The 12,944-nt window shown below is 43.8% G+C and overlaps 1 protein-coding gene across 5 annotated transcripts in view; it reads right to left on the minus strand.

The window, feature by feature from the left end:
* LOC133953995 (B-cell receptor CD22-like) overlaps nt 1–12,944 on the minus strand; it is a 43,142-nt gene that overhangs the window by 2,090 nt on the left and 28,108 nt on the right. For 2 of the 5 annotated variants that reach the window (XM_062388231.1, XM_062388232.1), the window contains 8 exons: nt 12,693–12,923; nt 12,292–12,558; nt 11,313–11,573; nt 10,221–10,490; nt 9,592–9,670; nt 9,415–9,475; nt 5,008–5,180; nt 2,407–3,980 (listed from right to left, as the gene is read on the minus strand). In XM_062388231.1, the coding sequence (XP_062244215.1) occupies nt 3,911–3,980; nt 5,008–5,180; nt 9,415–9,475; nt 9,592–9,670; nt 10,221–10,490; nt 11,313–11,573; nt 12,292–12,558; nt 12,693–12,923 (1,412 nt within the window). In that variant the 3' untranslated portion in view covers nt 2,407–3,910. Of the gene's footprint in view, nt 1–2,406; nt 3,981–5,007; nt 5,181–9,414; nt 9,476–9,591; nt 9,671–10,220; nt 10,491–11,312; nt 11,574–12,291; nt 12,559–12,692; nt 12,924–12,944 lie in introns of those variants that run through there. The other 3 variants (XM_062388228.1, XM_062388226.1, XM_062388230.1) reach the window with 2 other exon arrangements.

The following is a 12,944-nucleotide window of genomic DNA, read 5'->3' on the forward strand; positions in this document are numbered from 1 at the left end:
ACTGATAGTCCTTGTTGATCCCTGTGTTGCTTTGTTTAAATAAATACTTTATTTTGCCTTATATCGTGTCATGGATTTTGTGTGACTGCAACCTCACTTCCCCAGATGGGTTGCATTTATGCTATGCCCCACTCCGAGCCACCAGGGGGCGTAACAACCACACAAGAAAAGCAGCGAAAACACATTCCTAAAGCTGCAATATTGTATGCTCTATTGTAAGTGCTATCAGAATCAGAATCAGGTTTATTGGCCAAGTAAGTTTTCACAAACAGGGAATTTGACTCGGTAAAGTGGCTCTCAGATGCTTACACAGAATACACATCACAAAAACAAACATAACAATACTAAACAATACAAACAGTCCGAACAGTGCGACGGTCTAAGAAAAGAAGCGCAGGTATGCATATTACAATTATCCAGTGAGAGTGAAATAAGTAAACATAATTAAATATAATTATAATATATATTATACATAATATAATTCCGGGAGTAACTGTACAGTGGTTATTATAAGGATCCAGGGTTATTGCACAGTGCCAGAGTGGGTTGACTGTTCAGTAGTGAGACGGCGAGGGGGAAGAAACAGTTTTTGTGTCTGGTGGTTTTGGTGAACAGAGATCTGTAGCGCCTGCCAGAGGGGAGGAGTTGGAAAAGGTTGTGTCCAGGGTGAGAGGGGTCTGCAGTGATCTTTCCTGCCCGTTTCCTGACTCTGGATGTGTACAGGTCCTGGATGGTGGGCAGGTTGGCACCGATGATCTTTCCTGCAGACCTGACTGTCCGTTGGAGTCTGTTCTTATCCAATTTGGTGGCCGATCCAAACCAGACAGTTATGGATGTGCAGAGAACAGACTCGATGACTGCAGTGTAGAACAGGATCAGCAGCTCCTGAGGCAGGTTGTGCTTCCTAAGCTGGCGCAGGAAGTACAACCTCTGCTGGGCCTTCTTGAGGATTTTATTGATGTTGGGTTCCCACTTCAGGTTCAGGGAGATTGTGGATCCCAGAAACCTGAATGATTCCACAGCCAACACGGTATTGTTTAGTATGGTGAGGGGGTGCAGTGCTGTGGGGCTCCTCCTGAAGTCCACTGTCATCTCCACGGTTTTAAGCGTGTTCAGCTCTAGGTTGTTTCGACCGCACCACAGGACCAGCTGTTCGACCTCCCGCCTGTATGCAGACTCATCATTATCCTGGATGAGGCCGATGACTGATGTGTCGTCTGCAAATTTGAGGATTTTAACCGATGGGTCTCCTGAGGTGCAGTCGTTGGTGTAGAGGGAGAAGAGCAGTGGGGAGAGCACGCATCCCTGAGGTGCACCAGTGCTGACCAGTGCTCCTTGTCTTCTGTCTCTGAAAGAGCTGGCACACATCCTCTTCAAGGACAGTCAGCGCTGGTGGGGAGTCAGGGAGGAGGGGGGAGGTGATAGCAGGGGGTGCTGATGGTTGTTCGAAGACCAGGTTGGAGCGGGTGAGAGGTGTTAATGTGGGGTGATCAAACCTGCAGTAGAACACATTCAGATCCTCAGCCAGTTTAGGGTTCTCCATGGGGCGGGGGGAGGTTTTCCTGTAGTCAGTGATGTGCTGCAGGCCTCTCCACACTGAAGCAGGGTCGTTAGCTGAAAACCTGTTTTTCAGCTTCTCAGAGTAGTTCCTCTTTGCCACTCTGATCTCCTTAGTCAGTGTGTTTCTGGCCTGGCTGAACAGGATCCTGTCCCCACTCCTGAAGGCCTCCTCTTTAGCTTAACGAAGCCGCTTGAGCTTTGCTGAGGACCACGGTTTATTGTTATTAAAGATGCAGTACGTTTTGGTGGGTACGCACATGCCTTCACAAAAACTGATATATGACGTCACAGTGTCCGTGAGTTTGTCCAGTGATGAAGATGCAGCCTCAAAAACACTCCAGTCAGTGCAGTCAAAGCAGGCCTGTAGCTCCAGCTTTGACTCATTGGTCCATTTCCTCACAGTTTTCACCACAGGCTTTGTAGATTTTAATTTCTGCCTGTAGCTTGGGAGGAGATGAAGCAGGCAGTGATCAGAGAGTCCCAAAGCTGCACGGGGGACACAGCAATATGCATTCTTCAGTATTGTGTAGCAATGGTCCAGTGTGTTTTTTTCCCTGGTGGGACACTTAACTTGTATAACACTGTAGTCGCTCATTGGGTGACCTGCTGTGATATTTAATAGCCAGTAGGGGGAGGCACCCAGTCGTCCTCTCTGGTGAATCTACTCATTTAAGATGACATTTAAGACTGGACTCACAGACTTTGAAGGGACTTATGTGAAATTTTGTTTCTTTCATTTATTAGTCTTATTATTTTGGGCAAATTTATGCTGTATTGTAACTATCAATCAAACCGACCTGCAGGTTGTGTTAATTCTTGTTTATGATATTCAAGTCCAGGGCTCCTGTTTACCTAGTATCTCTCATCCTGCTCCACATTTACACTCTTTCTAGTTTAACCAAGGGTCACACAAGCATTCATCCACCTGGTCTCTGCAGCGGGACCCGCAAGCAGCTCAACTCACGGGAAGAAGACAATAAATGTGTGTGTGATAGAAGTCTCTGATGGCGTCTGACTGGCTTTATTATGAAAAGGACGAACTAAAGACAGAACAAATACTGGAAGTGAGATTAAAATATAGTAAGAGTTTCAAAACAATAGCAAATATGAATAAATGAGCTTCACATTTAACGTAAAAATTAAAATATATGAACAGAATAGAAAACACTTTTAATGATCCCTGAAAGAAAATCTGCTTTGTTGCAAAACTGTACATTACAAAGTTAGAAAAGAGGAAGTGGTGCGTGAACAAACAAGTCTATAAATATGAATAATGTTGTGAAGAAAAATATAAGTATAATTAACACCAGTCTCCTAAATGTGCAGCAAACAAAGTTATGTTCCTAAAATTACCAAAACTAATGTTATAATAATGAATCAATCATCCTAATGAAGAATAAGTAATAATATATTATCAAGTTTGTGTAACTTATAAACCTGGATCACAGCAGTACAACATTTTTCTGTTTCTAACCCAACATTCGAGCTTCACACCCTGAGAGAGACGTCAGAGGAAAATGGCCGCCGTGTGAACATGGTGGATTTAAACACACTAACTCCTTCTTCTTCACGTGTTTAACACGTGATGTTAGAAATACCACAAAACACAGTGAAATCAATGAGCCTGATGCAAACTTTGAACAGACACCAGAGGCAACACAGCTCATCTGGTGTCAGCAGTTCACTTTGTGTTACCGGTCACATTCAAGGCGTTCATCACGTCAGTAGCAGCTCACATCCACATGAGACGTACTCCCTCCAGTCCTCAGAGGAAATGAGTTCAACTCCTGATCGGCTGATGATGGAAACGATGGAAACAATAGTGTAGAAACAGAAAGAAGAGAAAGGGACAGAATCCTCTCTGTGGTTTTATCAGTAAAACTCTTTACTACCATCTAGTGGCAGCAGTGTCACACTACAACTAACTAATAATGCTTGTTTTGATAATTTTATGAATAGAAAAAAGTTAATTACAAGTATATAGTTTGTCGACCGTCTGACACATAATGCAGATTTTTCATGTTTGAAGCTGCAAGTTATAAAATGTTTGATATTTCTCATTCAGGCTAAATGTGGCGTTTTTAACAACTTCTACAAGTTGATGATATATTTCAGATAAAATTCGAGTCACTGAAGTCATTTGGATTCATCCTCGGGGAAATTTATCCATTAGCTGTCAAGTCAAGTCACTTAAAACATAACATTCACTTCAACAGTGATGCTGGAGTCTGTCACCAAAGAAGGATTCATCCTGTGGGGACCATGAACAGTTGTATGAACTTCTATTCAAATCCATCCAGCAGCTGTTGAGATATTTCCATCGGGACTCAGGTGATTTCCAGACGTTGGTCTAAACAGCAGGTTTTTGGACTGTGCTGTACAATGCAGCTGGATCCTCTCCAGTGTCCTGACCTCTGGTTCTGAAAGGAGATAAAACTAATGAATGATCAGGAGGTCATAGAGACGTGGCATTAAAGGAAACATATTGAGTTTCAAAGTTCTGCAAAGTTAAAAAGCCAAAAGTCTGAGCTCCTCTCCTGGTAAAACGAGTTCCTCTGCTCCACAGAAAACATGAAGCTCCTGTAGCACCTCACCACTAGCCCCGCCCGTACCTCTGCATCATCGGCAGAAGCCAGGGCTGTAGCAAATGTAGCATAACCAGTATTTAAATGTAAACATATGTGTTACGAAGTGGTTCATCAATGTTAGCGGAGGAGGTCATTCTTAACGTTCTCATGGAAAACCTCTCGGAGGAAGATGATGTGAGTTAAAATACGTGTTGAATGCTTCAATACAGGCTGAATGTCACAGTCTCTGCTTCCCTCGTCTGGAACAGCAGCTTCTAACACCAGCATCTGGAGAGAACTTTAGAATCCATTGTGTCACTGCCTTTTAAAACAGTCGCTGCTGATTGGTGAACACCTCTGACACACCCACCAGACGAGAGCCCGCTGCACACGGGTTCAAACAAACATGTCCTTCACCACGGAAACTCTAGTTAAACTATAAGAAATGATTTGAGATTGAATGTGTCCCTCGTAAAGTGAGAGTGGAGGATTTCCTACAAACACAGGAAGTAGTTAACCAATCACAACAGAGTGGGCCGGATGACCAATCAGAGCAGACTAGGCATTATCAGGAAGGAGGGGGGCTTAAAGAGACAGGAGCTAAAACCAAGTGTTAGAGACAGAGGCTGAAAAGAGGAGCTGCAGCAATAGACAGTCTGAGGAAAGTGATGTTTCTGAACATTAAACATTTTAAAGTCAACACTAATAAAAATAATAAAAGTGAATATGAGCAGAATATGTTTCCTTCAACAATATACACATTTTTAAACAAGTAAGAAAATGAAAGTGTAAAAACAAATGACTTCTATAGGATTTATCTCTGTTTATGATGTTTTGTGGTGTTAGTGAGGATAATGGTCCTGAATGAAGAGCTGCTCACCTCGGGGCAGATCTGTTAAACTTGACAGAAGTGTACACAACCTCCTCCGCCTCCTTGTGTTCACTGGGATCAGCTGATCTGACGTTGGAGTAGATGGGATCCGTCTCACTCTTCATGAAGTGGACACTGGCATAGTTGAGGTCACAGTTTTCCTCAGACTGATTTTGTAGACGCTGCAAACACAGATTTGCTTTTGAATCTTGTACATGTGGCAGAACGGACAACGTTAGAGTCCAACTATAACACACATTGATTTTTTTTAAGCGCCTCCTTCTACACCAGACGTGTTTCAAGGACAGGAAACATGAGGTTCTACTTAAAAACAAAAGGAGGGAAGGTCTTCAGTTTGAATTCCAAACACTAACACTACAAACTTCTCCCTTAGTGTGTCTGTGAGCCACTTGTGTGTGCGCTGTCACATCGGTTGTGTCCAGACAAGACTACATCAGGGCGGTGGATGTTCACGTACTGCAGCCAAGTTTGGTCGAAACAAGTTGTGTAACATCATTTAATTAGAGGTCGAGCTACACACAATATAATCCCTAGACCCCAAAATTATATGTCAGCAAATCGTTGATAAAAAACTCTTTGAGCACTATATTGTGGGTGTATAGTGTGTATCATTTAATTTTAACACTTTAACACAACTGCAGGTCTACAGACACAGAGGCACTTAAAAAAAATAAAAGTCAGGCTCACAGAAACTTGAAGGAGCCAGAAGGAAGTGGGATAGGCCACACCCCCTTAACTCCCTTGTTTGTCTCAGTCTTGTTCCGACCAGCAACGAGTACACAACCTCGGTCACGCCGATGCAAAGTGCCTTTTCACCAACACACAATGCCACACAGCGCTATCTCTCCAAACTCGTAACACAATCACCTCAAATTCACGTCAAAGGGCGACATGCTCACTAAATACAGAAATGAAAGAAAACGACTGCTCTGTGGATCAACCTTTAATTATAGAGATGCATCCACACGCAGCCAACACCGACTTTATTTGTCCCAACAACACACTCTACGAACAGCAGTCTCACACACACTCAGTCTCATACAGAACAACGCATAATCAACATGTTACACAGACCCACCCAATGGTGATCTGCTCCACATTACAGTGCTCCACACTAAAGATATCTGAACCAATCAACACAATCTGTCACAAACTTCCACAAGATTTAAAGCAGCACATGTTACAAATCAACAAACTTAGAGCAGCATCAAGTGTCAGAGTTCAGAAAAACTGTTGAACAAACCGCACAGCACAGAAAAGTATAACACTCAGCAATTTTCTTCAATGGATAGATTACCAGAAGGAAATTCAAACATAAGATGATTGTTTTTACAATGATAATTTTGACTGTGATTTTATTAACTGTTTTTTTTTGTTTTTTTACCGTTTTGAGAAAAAACATTAGAAAAACAAAACAGACAACAAAACAAAAAAGTCCCACCCCACACTAACAGTAAGCACTGCAATATATATCTTTACACATATATATATGTACACACACACATATACATCCATGTATACACAAACATACATACATACACAATCAGCAGGATGACAGGAGACAGGAAAGTGAATAGCGTGTATAAAATAAATAGAATGAAACAAAATAATAAAAAGGCAGTCATGCCTCCCCTTCCAGAAAAATATTGTGAGTTATGATTTCTGTAAGAAGGGATGCACCCTGATCCTCCAAAACGTGACTGATTTGTGGTTAAGGTCAGAAGTCAACTTCTCAATATGAAAAATAGCAGAAATCTGTGATATCCACATGTCGACTGTGGGGACCTGGGGAGTTGACCACCTCAGCAAAATACAAACAAAGATTTGGTGTCCGCATCAAAGAGATGAGGAGGAGAAGGAGAAGTTCGGAGAGGCCATGGAGAAGGACTTTCGGTCGGCACCAAAGTGTTTCTGGAAGACTATCCGGCACCTCAGGAGGGGGGAAACAGGGAACCATCCAAGCTGTGTACAGTAAGGATGGGACTCTGTTGACCTCAACTGAGGAGGTTGTCGGACGTTGGAAGGAACACTTTGAGGAACTCCTGAATCCGAATAACATGCCCTCTATGTTGGAGGCAGAGCTCGAGGTTGATGGTGTTTCATCGTCAATTTCCCTGGTGGAGGTCACTGAGGTGGTCAAACATCTCCGCAGTGGCAAGGCCCCAGGGATTGATGAGATCCGGCCAGAAATGCTAAAGGCTATGGGTGTTGAGGGGCTGTCATGGTTGACACGCCTATTCAACATCGCGTGGGAGTCGGGTACAGTGCCAAAGGAGTGGCAAACCGGGGTGGTGGTTCCCCTGTTCAAAAAGGGGGACCAGAGAGTGTGTGCCAATTACCGGGGAATCACACTTCTCAGCCTCCCTGGTAAAGTCTACTCCAAGGTGCTGGAAAGGAGGGTTCGGCCGATCGTCGAACCTCAGATTGAAGAGGAACAATGCGGTTTTCGCCCCGGACGTGGAACTACGGACCAGCTCTTCACTCTCGCAAGGATCCTGGAGGGGGCCTGGGAGTATGCCCATCCGGTCTACATGTGTTTTGTGGATCTGGAGAAGGCGTATGACCGGGTCCCCCGGGAGAAACTGTGGGAGGTGCTGCGGGAGTATGGGGTAAGGGGGTCTATCCTCAGGGCCATCCAATCCCTGTACTCCCAAAGCGAGAGCTGTGTTCGCGTCCTCGACAGCCAGTCAGTTTCGTTCTCAGTGGATGCTGGTCTCCGCCACGGCTGCGCCTTGTCACCAATCCTGTTTGTGATATACATGGACAGGATATCGAGGCGTAGTCGTGGTGGGGAGGGGTTGCAGTTCGGTGGTCTGAGGATCTCGTCACTGCTTTTTGCAGATGACGTGGTGCTCATTGGATCATCGGCTTGTGACCTTCAGCACTCACTGGATCGGCTGGCGGCCGAGTGTGAAGCGGCTGGGATGGGGATCAGCACCGCTAAATCTGAGGCCATGACTCTTAGCAGGAAACCGATGGATTGCTTACTCCGGGTAGGAAATGAGTCCTTAGCCCAAGTGAAGGAGTTCAAGTACCTTGGGGTCTTGTTCGCGAGTGAGGGTACTATGGAGCGTGAGATTGGCCGGAGAATCGGAGCAGCGGGGGCGGTATTGCGTTCGCTTTACCGCACCGTTGTAACGAAAAGAGAGCTGAGCCGCAAGGCAAAGCTCTCGATCTACCGGTCGATCTTCGTTCCTATCCTCACCTATGGTCATGAGGGCTGGGTGATGACCGAAAGGACGAGATCACGGGTTCAAGCGGCCGAGATGAGTTTTCTCAGAAGGGTGGCTGGCGTCTCCCTTAGGGATAGGGTGAGAAGCTCAGCCATCCGTGAGGAACTCGGATTGCTGCTCCTTTACTTAGAAAGGAGTCAGCTGAGGTGGTTCGGGCATCTGGTAAGGATGCCCACTGGGCGCCTTCCTTGGGAGGTGTTTCAGGCACGTCCAGTGGGGAGGAGACCTCGGGGAAGACCCAGGACTAGGTGGAGAGATTATATCTCAACACTGGCCTGGGAACGCCTCGGGATCCCCCCGTCAGAGTTGGTCAATGTGGCCCGGGAAAGGGAAGTCTGGGGCCCCCTGCTTGAGCTGCTCCCCCCGCGACCCGACCCCGGATAAGCGGATGAAAATGAGATGAGATGAGATCAAAGAGATTGTCTAGGGCAGGGGTCTTCAACGTTTTTCAGGTCAAGGACCCCAGAACCGGTGGAGAGATGGAGCAGGGACCCCCTACTATATATATTTTATACACTTGTTTTTTATATTAAACTAGGCCTAGTGCCATATATAAGCATAGCTACCCTGTTATTGTGCATTCAATACTAAGCTATTCAAATATTACACAGGTTCATATATTCATGTTTTTAATTAAAACATGTGCACGGTACAGGATAGCCATGCCACTGCCATTTAGAAACATAAATCTTGAATACAAGACTGAGCTATTAAAGTAATTCACAGATTCATGTTTTAATTTTAAACATACATGTAGAAGAGACAGTGAATCCTCAAGCCATCTGTGGATGCCACACATACTCCCACATTAGTGAGATGTCGGACCCTGATGGGTAGCACACAACTTATCTAACCTTGGACGGATGGAGGTTGTCATATCAGCCTCACAATATGTCCAATGCATGTTAATGTGTATTTAAACACATTTCAATTTGTGGAAAAGGTTATGAGAAGGAAGAAGTCAGCAAAAATATTTTACCCGTGACCTCCTGAATTACAGTGTTCCCCCTTCCAGAAAGTCTGGATACGGTCACATGACCAAAACAAGTGAATAAATTATGTATTTTAATAACTAGTTCTTAATCTTCACATGACAGAGAAAAGGGTTTGACGTGAGAAATAGTGGCGTTTGAAAGGATTGAAGCTGAACTGTGTGTCTCACCTGCTCACTGTGGTCAAGTCTGTCCCCAGGATCAGCAGATTGATGAGAGTTTCTCTTTTTTCTGATCAATTGAACCAAATAACAAACAATATACAGAATAATTGAGTTGATTAAATTTAACAGGACAGATTTTCAGGAATTCATCGTACAAAGCTTTAGTGGAACAGATTTTCTCACCTGATCAGTAGGAACACGGAGAGGAGAGTCACAGCGAGGAAAACTGCAGCAGCTGATCCAATGAGTGCTGATCTCCATGCTGCAGATAAAAATATGATGAAATCACTTTTACTTTATCATTTCACAAAATACTTAAAGGTGCAGGACCAAACATTTACAAAATCAACCTTTTTTCATGTTTGCTAAACCTGTCTCGATGTTCTGACTGAATATAAAGACAGTTTCTATTTTAATAAAGTTCTCCGAGAGGCCTGTTTGTGGGGGTGTCTCTCAAACTGTTAATGAGCCACTGCTCCCCCTGCTGGGAGGTGTATGTGTGACGTGTGCACAGGAGCAGTGTTTTGTTTTCACCACTGTCTGTCTGCTGAGAGCTGTTTGCTGGTCATGTGAATGTGCACAGTGAAGGAAATATCTTTCAAGTTTACTGAGGATGGTGAAAACTTTATGGATGTTTTTACTGTCGCTGGGTGGATTCCTCTTTGTGCTGCTGATGGTCTGACTGGGAATATTTATGTGGCAGAAGTCAAATGACCCATATCTGCAAATTTAAAATGTAAAGGACAAAGAATGGCTAAAGTCAATCCACAGCTCCAGAACCTTTAAAGGTGTTAGGACTTCACATGACTCACCTGCTCCAACAGTCAGATGTAAGGTGGTGTTACTACGTCCGTGTGTGTTCTGGGCCTCACACTGATACTTTCCACCATGTTCAGATGTGATATCAGTGATGGTGAAGATTTGTCCTGATGCTTTTGGTTGAACTTGTTTATCTCCACTTCTCTTGTACCAGGTGTAGTGAGCTGCTGGGTTAGCATCACTGCTGCAGGTCAGAGTCACTGAGCTGCCCTCCATGATCTCACCAGAGGGACTCACAGACACAGAGGGAGGCTTTGGAGCGTCTGGTGTAAAACATGCAAGATCATGAAATCAACTCAGAAATATTCATTAACCAAAGTGAAGAACATTTCAATCTCCGGTTTTGATAAGTGCTTCTTAAATAAAGATGATCATTATTAACCCGGGGCGCCAGCACAGACAGAAGCAGGTACTGAGGGTTTTGTTTTCAACCCGTGTGTGTGAATGTACAAAATAACTCAACACATGAACCAAAATTACTGAATATTATAGTGAATATTAACTTTGCAGCTGATGGGTCAAAGGTCAGAGGTCAAGATGAGCAAAGATTTGACTCAATAGACACATTTTCAAAGATATTTCCACAAATAGCAGAGAGACTAAATCATATACTGATCATAACATTATTCCCCATCATATAATGATAGACGACTTATAAGTAATGTCACAAAGAAGTTAGAGATTTACATCATGAGTCCTTAAAACTGCCTTCTGCTGTATTCCTGCCTCTAATAGGACTATAGAGACGACCTGAAGCTTATATACATTGAAAAATAATCTATGATCATATGATGGGAATGTCGTCACTATGAGTTTAGAAAATCACGTCATATAGTGTAGCTAGGCAACAACAGATTTTTTCACACCAGTGTGTTTGTTTGTTGGTTTGTTGTTGATTTTAATCAAGATTACACAAAAACTACTGAGTCGATTAGCATGGAACTTGGAGGTAGGATGAGGAACGGGTCAGAGAAGAACTCAGTAAAGTTTGGTGTGAATCCAGATAAGGGGGCGGACCCAGGAACCTGCTGTAAAGTTGCGAGACAGTGCTGGGTTTCATGGACATGTGGATGTTTTCTACTCACACTGGACGTCTAAGTGTAGAGACGTGGAGTTGATCCGTCCGTACTGATTCTCAGACTTGCAGGAGTAGACCCCGCTGTCCCCAGAGCTGATGGAGGAGAGACGATAAACACCCTCTGGTCCTTGAAGCAGAGTTCGGTTCTCCTTGTACCAGGTGTAGTTAGCTGCTGGGTTAGCATCACTGCTGCAGGTCAGAGTCACTGAGCTGCCCTCCATGATCTCACCAGAGGGACTCACTGACACAGAGGGAGGCTTTGGAGCGTCTGTGAGAAAACAGAATGATGATAACAGATAACATTGTGTTTAACATTTGGGGATATATATATGATATGATGTGTTAAAGTCAAAGTTGCTCAGGTGAGTGGAGTCACTGAGTTACAAGAGCAAAGTTGTTAAACTGACACAGGTAAATTCTTCTTGTTGTTAAGTGAGAGGTTTTTTTCAATGATTTCCTGTTGCACTACTGTTTCCAGACTCTCCTAAATGTCCACAGATTTCCAAAAACCATAGTCAAGTTTTTAACGTGGACTTAAACGTGACATATTGTGACCCTTTTCAACAATTAGACAGAGTTTCTTTTTCATAAAATGTGTGAAAAATTCTGTTCAGAGTGGCCTGTTTGTGGACGTGTCTCTTAAAATGTTAATGAGCCACTGCTCCCCCTGCTGGGAAGTGTATGTGTGACGTGTGCACAGGAGCAGGGTTTTGTTTTCACCACTGTCTGTCTGCTGAGAGCTGTTTGTTCGTCATGTGAATGTGCACAGTGAAGGAAATATCTTTCAAGTTTACTGAGGATGGTGAAAGCTTTATGGATGTTTTTACTGACGCTGGATGGATTCCTCTTTGTGCTGCTGATGGTCTGACTGTGAATATTTATGGGGCAGAAGTCAAACGACCCATATCTGCACACATTTAAAATGTAAAGGACAAAGAATGGGACACATCAATATATCTTCTCTTAATAACCTGTGTTTCACTCACATGTCACAGTAATAGAGATGTTTGCTGAAGTCCTTCCCAGCTCATTCTCAGCTGTACAGTAATACTTTCCAGAGTCTGACGACCGGATGGAGCTGAGGACAAATTGTGTCTCTTCACTGGGAGGTTGAACTTGTTTATCTCCACTTCTCTTGTACCAGGTGTAGTTAGCTGCTGGGTTAGCATCACTGCTGCAGGTCAGAGTCACTGAGCTGCCCTCCATGATCTCACCAGAGGGACTCACTGACACAGAGGGAGGCTTTGGAGCATCTGAAGGATAGTTTATATTAACACACAGGATGAGAATACATCAAAACACTGTCTGTATTATTTGTTAAAAGTTAAAAGTTTAAACTTAAATAATTTCCACATTATTGTATCTTCATGAGGAGGAGTAAACTTACACACTGTAGGAGAAGGGAAACGCTCCTGTCCTTCTATAGCACAGTGATAGCTGTCTTCAGGATTAAGGTGTCGGAGGTGAAAGTATTTTTTTCGTCCAACAGGTTTATTGTTATTGTACCAAACGTAGGAAAGATGATCAGGGAGCTGACACCTGCTGTGACAGGTCAGCTCTGTCCAGGTAGAAGATGGATTGGCTGTTGATCTCCTCACATGTACCTGGAGCTGAGGGTCTGTGAACAAACATGTGATTT

Source organism: Platichthys flesus, chromosome 5 (assembly GCF_949316205.1).
Source record: "Platichthys flesus chromosome 5, fPlaFle2.1, whole genome shotgun sequence".
In the NCBI taxonomy this organism is placed as follows: Eukaryota; Metazoa; Chordata; class Actinopteri; order Pleuronectiformes; family Pleuronectidae; genus Platichthys; species Platichthys flesus.